This window comes from Amphibalanus amphitrite, unplaced genomic scaffold (genome assembly GCF_019059575.1).
Source record: "Amphibalanus amphitrite isolate SeventyFive unplaced genomic scaffold, NRLGWU_Aamphi_draft 000778F_arrow, whole genome shotgun sequence".
Taxonomy (NCBI): domain Eukaryota; kingdom Metazoa; phylum Arthropoda; class Thecostraca; order Balanomorpha; family Balanidae; genus Amphibalanus; species Amphibalanus amphitrite.
Genome location: NW_024882272.1, coordinates 183,153 through 195,976, shown reverse-complemented (window position 1 = coordinate 195,976; position 12,824 = coordinate 183,153). Strand labels below are relative to the sequence as shown.

The 12,824-nt window shown below is 52.4% G+C and overlaps 1 protein-coding gene across 1 annotated transcript in view; it reads left to right on the top strand.

The window, feature by feature from the left end:
• Nucleotides 1–10,181, top strand: part of LOC122366012 — a 34,448-nt gene extending 24,267 nt beyond the window's left edge. The window contains exon 3 of the mRNA XM_043337743.1: nt 7,667–10,181. Coding sequence (XP_043193678.1) covers nt 7,667–10,181 — 2,515 coding nt within the window. The remainder of the gene's footprint in view (nt 1–7,666) is intronic.
• The last annotated feature ends 2,643 nt before the right edge of the window (nt 10,182–12,824 follow it).

Here is a 12,824-nt window from a genome sequence, read left to right as displayed (position 1 = left end):
TAATTCTTTCAGGTAATAGAAAAAGAAATCACGCCTAGGTAAAGGCAGGTAAAGGCTTCATAAAATATTATCTAAAATAACTCTTAGATGTACTTCTGGATTTTCGGCAAGTCCAATTACATAATATAAAACTGGCGCTTTATGTTCTAACTGGCGTGTGAGTGACCGCTAACAGAAAATGCTGATCAACGAAGCCAATGGAATTAGATTATAAGTGAGTATGAACCTTATTTACGGTTAATTCACATGATGGTGGAAACCCTGAACACGTAATTCACATGACGGTGAAAACCCTGAACACAATATTTCTTACGCGAGCTGTTGATTTTACTAATATAATGACGTCTTCCTCTAAAAATGTAAAAATTTGATAATTGATATTTGTTTGAGAGCAAATTTTTAACTGTATAGCATTATTATTGATTAATTATGATTTCTATGGCTGTTTATGGTGACACAAAACAATTTATTGCCACTTCTTTGCTTTTTACGTCATTTGACTCAAGTAAAATTTTTGATTGAAAGAGCAATCGCACGTCCTTGGGGATTTGAGCGAAGATCATTATTTGGAAAAATCAAAATAGATGAATGTTTTTCTTTCTTGGATGCTCACTAGTGTTTTGATGCCTTGCATATCAAATTAGTTGGAGACTTGCTCAGAAGGTTGCTTCAAGCCTGGCATATCACACCCCAGAAAATATGCAGGGTAAGAAAGAAGCAAGAGTTTTGACTAGACAATCACTGTTTGTCCATCAACTTCAGTTTCATTTTCCATACCTAACATTGATAATGAAAAGCATCAGGGTCTGTTGTTCTGTCCCACAACCATGCTTCAGGATTTGGCATTAGATGTCTATTCTACACTGCTAGTGCTTCTATTCTGGTTCGTTGTTTATGTTTTCTGTTGATGTAGGTACCTACCTTACCTAACCTACCCATCTTTCTTAACCCCTTGCAAGGGCTTGTGTAGGCATGCGATGCGCATCAGGCTTCAGGCCTTCGGCCTAAAGCCAGATACACAACCACTTAGCCTATGATGCTTCATGAGCTTGAGAATCTATAGCCCATTGCAATGTGCTTTTGGCTATATGTTTCAACTAAAAACAACTTATTATATACTATTTGGTTGCATTTCATCACGGCCGGCTGACGGCTGGCTGCCCACAGTTTGCCACGGCTGTGGGCGGCTGTGGCTGTGGAGCCACGGCTGCGGGGCGGCTAGGCTGTGGAAAATTGCAGCCGTGCAGAACTCTAATCACACGACCGCCTCGGTATAAGCACAAACTGCGCGGAAATACAGTCGGCTCGAAACATTGTCAGCTCGTAAAAACAAACGTCTCGATAGAGACATAGTGGTAATTCGTAAATGCAGTCACAGCTTACAGTGCGTACTGCTCATATGGTAGCATGCAATCACTGGCTATTATTTAGCTCCACTGATCTTTCCAATACCGGTAAATGTGGCCTGCGCTGGCTGTTTCAGGTTAGCCGACATAATTTATCACTTCTTAAACTTCGTTAGAGCACTGCAACTTTAAACGAGACCCGGCGATGAAGGCACACCATCGAAAACAGCTGCATTGTAAGCCAGTAGGATTTCCTGTTAAATGTAGAAAAGGGATGCGTGCCTTGATCTCCTTATCACGGAATAGAGCTATCTGAGGTAACTTACGGGGTGCTGAAACGATACATGGGTCCATTATGCCCTGCTGAGGATTCCTTTTATACGTTTGAGCTGATAAATCGCGTTAAACGAAGTCCGTCAGCGAGCTTCCCAGAAATACTGCGCGCGATGGTCATCTCGTAGAAAAGAAACCACGAACGTCACGAACGTCGACCATGGTTTCCACGTGGTTCCTCCATCGCCCACTGCGGTTAACCAATGTCAAGTCCGCTGAATAGACTGGGTGGGGTGCGAACTAGGCCTCGACCGCTGCCATTGAACGCAGAATGCCAGGAATTTACGGCTGCATCTCACGCCGGCTGTGTGTGAACTGGGGTAACCGCCGACTCGGGGGTAATTAACGCCCTGCCGCCTGTGACTCCACAATAGAGCGGACCGCGGTACCTGCGGCCCTAGGTGTGACCACCATGGTCCAGAGAATGAGCGCTCTAAACGGTCGGCGGGAGGACTGGTGGGGAATGTCGACGGGAGGACCAGTGGGCAATGTCGACGGGAGGACCAGTAGGGAATGTCGGCTCTCTGAAGCTGTAGCTGTAATTGCCGACAATCTTTCGGCGCTCCGATCCGAAGGATTTTTCACCTGTTCTTTGTAGGTTTCTGGTGCTCTGATACAGCAAACGATGCAATGGCAAAACGAACGTTGCTTTAGACACGTCGGATCCTCAAGTACAAAGCCCTAAACTCGACGATAGGTACAGCTAACGACGTAGTAGCAAAGACCCGTCTCACCCGTCCAACTCAAATCTAAGACTCACGCATCACTCACTTGATAGATCACAGTGATCTCCAATAAAGCTTTTGTGCTCACTTCTGGTGAAAAGCTAGCTCCGAGCAACACCAATAATCACGGTGGAAACTGTCACAGCTCCAGAACCCAGCTAACAGCTGCCCGAGCCCGTCGGCAACTGTTGAAGTCTCGAAGCTCGGTCGGGTCATCAGGCCCGCCGTACGTGACCTGCAAGGTCGGAGGGGCGACACATTGCACCCATATATCGTCGCCTGTTGCTGGGGACGCTGCGGCTCGTTTGACATTCAAGGCTTATATCTGATCTGGCGTCACAGCCCTGTTTCAATTTCCTTTACAATACGTAATTTCGGTGCTCAGATGAGCAGCTTGAAATCAAAAGGAGTTTGGGAGAACGAGTCACGGAACCAGTGGGTGTGTCGTTTCATACGAGATCAATTCACTGCAGTTCCTGGAGAGCAAAGTTGTACCAGTGAAACAGCAGACCCAACACCGACGTTGAGAGGTCCTGGGTTATAGGCGTTCAGAAAAATTCGATGTTACCCCTCGCCAAAACGTGGTTATCTTCTTCTGTCAATGATCCAGCAGTGCATCATTGTTCGGAGAGCCCCACTAGCACATCAACACCTGGATAAAACACCTTCCTGGAGCTGCTAATCCTCAATGCGACCATACCGAGAAGCAGTCCAATTAAAATAGCACCCTCTCGGGGCTGGGCACAGGATAAAATATTGCTGGTCAGCAGCCCGTCGGTCTCGGTACCGGCCGGCCAAATACGAGACGTTACAGGACGAACCAAGACGCATTGCCGACCGGCCACTGGCGGCATACATATGCAGCGCGGCGAGAGCAACCGAACCCGGCCGGGACGGGTCAGTTCCCAGGCTGGGAGGCCGAGGTCAGTACCCTGAGGTCAATAGAGAGGTTAGCTTACAGGCCTGCCAACGAGGTCAATCAAAAATCAGCCTGCAAAATAGGCCCCTTGAACTTGACACGAGGTCAGCCACCGAGGTCAACTCAAGAGGTCAATACGAGACCAGAATCAGAGGTCAGTCCCAGAGGCCAGCCTCCCAGGTCATCCCTCGAGGTCAACCGTCAAGATCAGTCCTAAAGGTCAGCGCGACGTCATGTGGCCAAGACCGTTCCATTGAGTCCCCCCCCCCCGCTCGGCTGACTGGACATGACTCAGCCCCGCCTGCATGGCAAACACTGCGTTGGCGACCCAGGCCCCTCCACCGCGCTACACGCGAGGCCTCACAGTAGCGGTGAGCGCAGTGAGAAGAACGCCCTACCGTCCCCGGCGGCCGTTTTTACCACCCTGCAGCGGGTTGTTGTCGGCAGAGGTGGTGGACGGTGGACGGATGGTGCCGCTGTTTGGACAGAGATTGGCTTTTTGCCCAGCCATTTAGATCCGTCTGCTGTCCAATCCATTAGTGGGCCAACACACACGCGGACACACACATACATACATGCTTGCAAATGCACATACATAGACGAGGTCAGCCTTTGGTCTCCCTGCAAGCATGAGTCGTCATATTCCGAACTTTAGAGAGAGACCAAGGCGGCCCCTCCTTTCAGATTCTTTATGAGAGGTGGGATCAGGATAGCTTTAAGCAGACATTTACGCACATAATAAGTTAAACGCTCTCTGATTTAGCCTACATTCACCGGGTGATTTAGCAGTACGGTCGTGATTTATGAGAAATTAAGGCAGCGCATCTGTGTAACTTGAATAATTATCTCACAAAATCTCATTCAAAACACCTGTGAAGCTCTGAACTTGACTAGCTAATATTTATGGCGGTATATCTATATGGCGACATGCTTTCATTGGCTTGAAGCGGCCTGAATCAACGTTGAAATATTCATGACTTGCGGTTGACCAACAGTGTGGTTTGCAGACGTCCACAGTAGGGAGTGGGGAGGGGAGAGTGAGAGGTGGTGAAAGTGACCGCTCTGAAATCCGACAACAATCCGCAGTGTCCATGTAGGCCTGTAAATGTCCGAGCATTCATTCGGCTGTCATGCTTATTACGTGAGCTAATTACCAAGCTATGCAGTTATACATAATCAAAAAGTGCCTATCGATTGTCAAAGAGTAGCAGTTGTTAGCAACCTGCCCTCGCCGAATCGAACACAGCACTAGCAGCATGACGGCTGTCCCTCTTATGACGGAGTGTCGAGCAGCGACAAAACATCAACACACACGAGCCAAACACATACACAAACTGTACCCTATCAGAGCGACAGATGTAACGATACAGAGGACCTGGGGATTGGGGAACACAGGCAAGACACGTGCGGGATATATGAGGGCCCCCAAAGGGGCGACTGCTTACCTCAACGAAGCACCTCCTGGGACTTGTGCGCGCCGATTTCACTGAACGTTGCAATCGTTTGACATTGGTTCACGACTGTTCACTGGTAGCACTACTTTGGGGAGCCGAGAGCCGCCTGCTGCGTACGGCGGACACCGCTGACCTCCCGTAGGACAGCGTCGCACCAAAGGTCGTCAAAGGTCACCTCACAGCTGACCCCGGGGGCTCGCGGTCACGCGGCACCGTTTGATCGGCAACTCCCTTGAGGAAGAAACTGGCGGCAGCTGCTTTTATGTCGTGTTCAAACGCAGCAGAACCTGGAAAAAGAGACGTGTGTTAGGTTGATGACGATGATCGCAGCTGATAACGAGATATAATGTGCGACACTGAGCACAAGCATGGAATTGGCTTCCTGTTTTTGAATCGATTGCATTCGAGAGGTGCAGTGACTCGATAATAAATTATGCCAACGATCTGTGGAAAGACAAATGGTTAACAAATCAACAGCAGTGGCGCAAGGCTGCATTGCAGAATTATGCATGGAAATCCAAGTGATGCAACAAGGCAATCGACATCAGCACTATTTATCATGTCAACGGAACAGGCGTCTTTGGGGATCTGTCGATCTGACTTCCGCGTATCATCCGCCATACGTCAACGTGCCTGGTCTACACTGACGAAATCCCGCCTCCTTTCAGCACCACCCAAGTTCCCGCAACTGTCTCAACTGCTTCACACCACCACCACTACCATCACCACACACCACCACTCGAGTTACTCCGCACCGCCCGCGAGTCCGTCCGCACGCCGCTCCGCACCAGTCCGCACCACCGTCGCTCCACGACTCTCGGTCGACGCACGTGGGGCCGCGGCCGAACCGGGCGCTTTCCCTCCCCTCGCCTCCCTCCCAGCCTACCCCACCGTCAACAGCGCCGCCCACCGGCAGCCGAAGCCAGCGCAGCGCTCAGCGCCATTCAACGCGAACGGTGCGATACTGTCACGACGGGCGTTGGCTGTGGTCGCTCTGCCGTGAGAAGCGCGGTGCTGAGTCGTCATCGCTAAAGTGTTGGGATCGTGTCAGCGCCAGAGCCGCTGGAAAATCCAGCAACGTTTGCAGCGTTTTATTGAAGTCGTAACAGAAATTGAATTGAGGATTGCCGCCAGTCAGCAACAAGCTGCCGAAATCCGTTTTGGTAAAGGCAATTCGCTGAGGGGTTACATATGATACGTTTACGGAGAATGCTTGGGGAAAGTGCCACGATTCGAGCGAGCGTTGTCATTTTGGTGAAATGGAACGCAATAAATGGATTACCTACCGTCTGAATGGGGTGAATGGAATAATCGTGAATAGTTCGTGCATAAAACATGGCACACGTGAGCGAGCAAACATTCCGATTCGTTCGTTCACCTGCAGCTTGTAGTTCGTGACGTTGTCATGCAGCTAGGTATATCACGAGCAGGGAAAGTTATGAACTGTCGTAACCAGCCAGCTGACAATGCATGTATGTAAAGCTTGATCCGAAACATCAAATATAATGGCAATGGCTTTGAGAGATGGGAAGCAGCAGTACAACGTTAGTCGTTAAAAAAACAAACATAAACATGCATTCAAAATTCTCGAATAATCGAAATAATGAAAAATAGAAGCTATCATAAGTAAATCTGTGTCAGCTCAGATAAAACTTATGTTACAAAATACCTGTAAAATGGATATGAATTTGTCATATTATGAATATGACAAATATGGGCTCGCAGCAAAAAAAAATCACAAGGTAGCACATATTTTTCCAGGCATTCAACGTGCGCCCACGCCAAATAGGGGCCTCCTTTACACTTCCAATGCCCTGCAGACAGCTATATAATGCAGCGAGACGCAAGATGTGACGGGCGATGCATCAGGATCGCCCCACAATGCCTTCCCCCGCCGCCGGTCTCAGCAGGAGGTCACGGCGACTGCCCCGGTCGGCACGACACGTCTTTGATGCGTGGATGGACATCGCTCAACTTCGGCACACCACTGTTCCACTGTTTTCAGACTAACACGACAAAGCTCACGCCCTCCTTCTATTGATGCGCCATGTCAGCTGACATTACTCATTCTTGTCAAGCATAGTTATATAGCCCTTCACCAGATACAGTTCCGAGCTTGGGGGTGGGCATTCTGTCACTTTGATCTGTGCGACTAGAGATAAGCTGCCATTGTGGAGAACTGTTCCCCTGATTGACCGAACCAAATATGATGGTAGAAGCTAGTGTCTACGACGGTGCTTCATGTGAACTCATTGTTTACTGTGGACAGCAGTGCATAAAACAGTCAACAGTGAGCTGAGCCATAAGTGGAGCAGCAACTGCGTGATGCATACCAAACCACACTTCCTTCAGCTACATGACTTTGACCTTTGTAATCTGGCCTGCAACACGATCCAAAATTACGCACTCTTCAACCCCACAAGCCAGCGACTCGCCAAAGCTGACAGAGCGGTCGCCTGTCAGTGATATCCGATAGGTGACCTCGCCCACAAAAACACGAACAGGTGGCGGAAACCAACAGCCCTCGAAACTCGGTCAATGTGGTCGTTTGCTCTGCTAATGTGTCTGGTGCGGGTCGGGGTCGTGTGGGGGGGGGGAGGGAAGGAGCAGGGGTGGATATGACAAATCATTCATTCGAAACCTAGACGGAAGACGGATCCCCAAGCCTAAGGAGTCCATCCAACGAGAGCAGAGGGGCCCAACCCCGCCCTCGGGCCCAGCCGTTACCGACAAACAAAAGGCGAACCTCTTCATCAAGGAATACGCCGCGGTCTCCCGGATCAAACTGGACAAACACGCTGACCGACAAATCAACAAAGAGGCTAGACGCGCCACCGGCCCCTGCCAATGCAATGGTCTGAAGACAGGACTGTGCTCCCCTTTCTCCAGGAGAGAGCTACAGAACGCCATAGGCAAGCTGAAGCTAGGCAGCGCTCCCGGCCAGGACGAGGTGTCCAACGAGATGCTGAGACAACTGGGCCCGACGGCGGAGAGGGTGCTACTCCACCTCCTGAACACGTCATGGCGCTCCGGCGAAACCCCAGCAGCCTGGAGGCGAGCCACTATCGTACCAATCCTCAAGAAGGGGAAGCCCGCCAGCGCCCCCGGCAGCTACCGGCCCGTCTCCCTGCTCTCCTGCATCGGGAAACTCGCGGAGCGACTGGCCCAACGGCGACTCCAAGCGTGGCTGGAAGCCCACCACAAGATGGACCCTAACCAAGCCGGCTTCCGCAAGGGGCACAACACTAACGACCAACTGATCAAGATGACTCAAAGCATCTTCGACGGCTTCGAGGCCAAGAGCCCCAACCGATCCGCCCTGGTGCTGCTGGACTTCCAGCGTGCCTATGACCGCGTGTGGCACGCAGGACTGGCCGCCAAGCTGGCCCGTCTGGGTACGCCCGCTTGTGTAACCAGGTGGATCATGGCCACACTCCGCGACAGACGGGGACGGGTGCGGTGGGAGACATCCTTCTCGGACAGCCGCCTGTTCCCCCAGGGTCTGGCCCAGGGCTCCGTGCTGGCCCCCCTGCTCTGGAACATCTACGCCAGCGACATCCTCCCGCGGGCCCCACCCGGAGTACACATCTCTGTGTACGCGGATGATGTGGCCCTGTGGGCCACCGAACGGAAGTTGTCGCAGTGCGAGGCGACCCTCCAGCCAGCACTGGACGAAATCTCCGACTGGTGTACTCGGTGGAAAGTGCAGCTGTCGGCATCGAAGTGCTCGGCCACCCCGTTCTCTCTGGACCCTCGCGAAGCCGGAGGAAAGGTACACCTCAAGCTGAGTCTCCAGAACCGACCTGTCAACCATGTCACCTACCCAACCTTTCTGGGACTCAAGATGGACGGCGGCCTCACCTTCAGTGAGCACATCAAGCAACTGAAGAAGTCGATGGCCAGACGCAGAAACTGCCTAGCCGCCCTCGCCGGACGCAGCTACGGCTGCAGCCGCCGCACACTCCGAGCAGCCTATATAGGTTATATTAGGTCTCTGGCGGACTACGGTGCGGCAGTCTACATGACCCATGCCGCCCCGGCCTCTAGACAAGCCCTGGAAGCGGAGCAAAACGCATGCGCCCGTATCATCACGGGCTGCATCCGCCCGACCAGACGAGACGCACTGCTCGCCGAGGCACAGCTGGAACCCCTCACGGTACGAGCCAAGAAACTCTCCTCGAACGAAGCCCAGAGACTGAAGAGGCTCCCTCCCGACGACCCGGCAAAGGAGGTGATCGATCGGGAGGTCCCACCGAGACTGAAGTACAGAGCCCATGAAGCCTGGATTCGAGAGGTTCAGCAAGCCGGCACAAACTCCGGCCCTCCCCTGCCGTGCGATGAGGACGTCGTGCTGGATGCAAAACCCTGCGTGCGGCGAGTTGCTGCCTGGATGGCGAGCGAGGCGGGCCTAGCGGAGCTCCCAGCGGAGCCGCTGGCCCTGACACCGCCTGTCCTTCTACCGGACTCCACAAGTCTGACTACATCGACCTCTCTGACGGTGCCCACCTCGCGCACAGACCCACCGGAAGCGAGAAGAGCTGCAGCGGAGACGACGCTGGCGTCTCTCCCGCAGCCCGACGTGTCCATCTGGACCGACGGGTCGGCTGGGGGCGGCACGCACGATGGCGGAGGGGGAGCCCTGCTGATCTTCCACCAGGAGTCCCGCACCGTTCAGCTAACGGTAGCGGCCGGGAAGGTATGCAGCAGCACCCGGGCCGAACTCGTGGCCATCCGCGAGGCGCTGGCCGAGGCCGCGGGCGATCTGCCTGACCGGCCGGGTATGCTCCTCCTCTGCTGCGACTCGCGCGCAGCCATCCAGTCGCTACAAGACACGGCGGACTCCCAGTCGGCTCTGGTAGCGGAGATCAGGGACCTGCTAGACACCATAACTCGTTCAGGCCACAGACTCCACTTGCAGTGGGTGCCCGGCCACGCGGGCCTGCCGGAGAACGAGGAGGCGGACCGTCTGGCAGCGATCGGGAGCTCGCGCAGACAGGACCAGATCCCCGTGGACCTGTGGTCGGCGAGAGCCGCGGTGGCCCGCCGGGCGCGGGCGATGTGTGATGCGCGCGCCAGACGCAGCCACCCGCACCCCGACCCGACGCCCGGGCACGACGGACTGGACCGCCGAGCGTCGGTAACCGTGGCGCAGCTCCGGGTGGGATGTTCGCCCCTGACAGGAGACACCCGGCACCGACTCGGGCTGGCCGAGTCCGACGCGTGCGTCGACTGCGGCGAGCCGGACTCGGTCCCGCACCTGCTGATGGACTGCCCCGCACACCAGGGGCCTCGGACCCGCCGGTGGGGCCCCCTGCCGACGCTGGGGGAGATATTCTCCACCGAAGCCGACCTCATCGTAGACTTCCTGGTGGAGACGGGCCGGGCCCCACGGGACCCGGCCTAAGCTGGCAAGAAAGAAAGAAAGCAGGGGTGGAGGCAGACCCCGGCTGACAGCAGACAGAACCGCCGTGAAACTCGTTTTGACGTCCTGCTGAGGGAAACAAATCACCAGAGATGCTGTCAGATGGCGGCTAAACAGCGTTAGTGATGGCGTGCCTCTGAAGAGGTCAACCCCAAATACGGCTAGATATACCTGAGCGGGACGCTAAAAAATCGTTCACTCGTGACCTGGCAGCTTCCTAGGTGGTTAGGGTGGTTAGCTCCCGGACGGAGTCGACTTCTGCGGTCTCACCCCGGAAAATTGTGAAATAAAGTTAAGCCTCACGGTCGGGTTCATTGGGCGCCTCTGCCCATAGTGTGGCCGGATTTCGTGCGGTTCGATGGGGCTCCGCGGCGGCCGGAGAATTTTTATCAGCCGGAGTCGGATCGGCTCTCCCCACTGATGGAGCAGGCACTCAGAACTCAGAACTCAGATGTGAGATCTCAGGGCTGTTGGCAGAAGGTGGCGAAAGAAGAACGGGGTTAGTGCAGGATCGCAGGATATGAGGCTGTTACTCTGAAAAAGAAAATTATGCATTAAGTTCGTGCACGATCAAAACTTATCTGACGAAATCGACAGTCAATCTGAACATGTATTATGCAGAGATTTATTCATCCGTACATGCAACTAGACTGTAGGATAGGTCTGTAGAATGTCAGATATTGACACTTATTTTGTAGTGTGATAATCCAGACGCTCGTAGTGCATGGGCTGGCCCAGCTTCACGAGCGATTCCTGGAGTTTAGGTATGGATCAGACGGAATCGGTTTTCGCTCCATCACCTAGACAGCTGCCGCATTGCATAGGGTGCTTATTTCCCATGACACGAGCGAGGCTTTGCCAATCAGCGTGTGAAGTCGGGCACATGAATGACATCCGTATAGGAATGTGAGTTGTGTCGTGAGTCGCAATGCATACTTAGCAGCGTCGTGGCGCAGAGGCGACAGCTTCATGCGACTTCATAGACGACGGCTCATAGCAGTGTCTGTATCTCCAGTCAGTTCGTAATGGCGACTGGGAATCTGACTGTGTGATCACAATGACAGTGACTGCAAGAGACTGGTGAGACCGTAACTTTGAGTCTGTGGCTGTGAAACCGTCAGACCGTGAACATGAGACTTTGACCGTGACATTGGCAGTGATTTCTGAGCCCGCAACTGTAAGTTTGTCATCCGTGAGTGTGACCATAAGTAAGCAAAAGCATGTTATCAGCCCGGAACGTGACAGTGATGCCGAAACAGTGATGAGGCAACAATGCGTTGCTTACAAACTCGAGGCAAGCATTTCGTTATTTTTATTCCCAAGTTATGCTCATGCTAGGTTTTGCGGAGTTTTGTGGCGACGTGCAAATGGTCTACTGTAAGTTGACTGTAAGTTTGTCATCCGTGACGATAAGCATATAGCTACGCCCTGGACGTGGCACTGATGCCGCAACTGTGATGAGGTCATAATGCATTGTTTATAAACTCAAGACAAACATTTCGTGATATTTATTTCCAAAGTGATTATGCCCAATGCCCATTACAGTTTTTGCGGAGTTTTTTTTTTGCTAGGTATGTGCAAATCGTCCACAACTGATCTTCCAGTGCACCAGTGATTGCACTGATGATTGCATCGATCACTGCACCACTATATATGGCCTTGACTGCACCAATGATCGATGTGCTTTTAATTCTAGAAGTAACCGCATTAGTTGTCTTTACAAACAAAATATCTTTTCCAGCAGCAACTTCCGTCATAACTTGCGTGGGCACGTGCTGTGTGTCAGGAGCAGTCCCTGAGGCGCAGTTAGCGCATCTCAGAGTACGAGCATGCACATGACTGAGGGCCGCACACATGACACACATGCATGAATTATGCAAATGGCGCTCGGAACACGACAGGTTTCACAATCTGAACATAGTGGAGTGATTCTCTGAACCACTCCCGAAAACAGGAGTGATGCGTTTATCTATGCTGAGCTCATAAAAGTCGCTCCCCTGCTGCGGTGGAGTAACAGCCAAAGCTAGTGAATCCACGACGACCGAATACGACTTAGTGCGGAGTTACCTTCTTATGGTAGTCCTAAGAGCAGGAATTTTTATCCTGTGATGACGTTTATTGATTGGGTGCATAGGAGACTTTCTGGGATTGTTGAGTGTTGGGCAAATGCACAATGCTGCTGCAATTCAGCGCAGTGTGCCAGCTCAGGAGTTAAAGTGTCAACTGTTAATCAAAATGTTGATTGCAGTGACATTGTATAAGATAATCTTTATGTAAATCTGTTTAACACGGTCCAGAGTTTTTAGTGAATCGCATTATTCCTCTCCAAGCCCCGCGTCTCCACCGCGATAAAGCGCCTTTGAGTGGCAATGTTGCCAAATTGCTGGTCAACACAGTTGTGGAGAGCTAGTCGCAAGATCTAAATCACTTGAAATAATGCATTCTATCACAAGCTGGTTTGACTGCATGCTTGGTCCGTTTGTATTTGTGGGCGACACTGCATTCTGCATAGCATCTAACGATGAGGCAATGTGACAAACTGCTCAACTGATTACCCAAACGAAATTCCACCAATCTCCGGGCTGCGAGCGACGGGGCTTCGCAGCCAGTGTCGCAACCTGACGA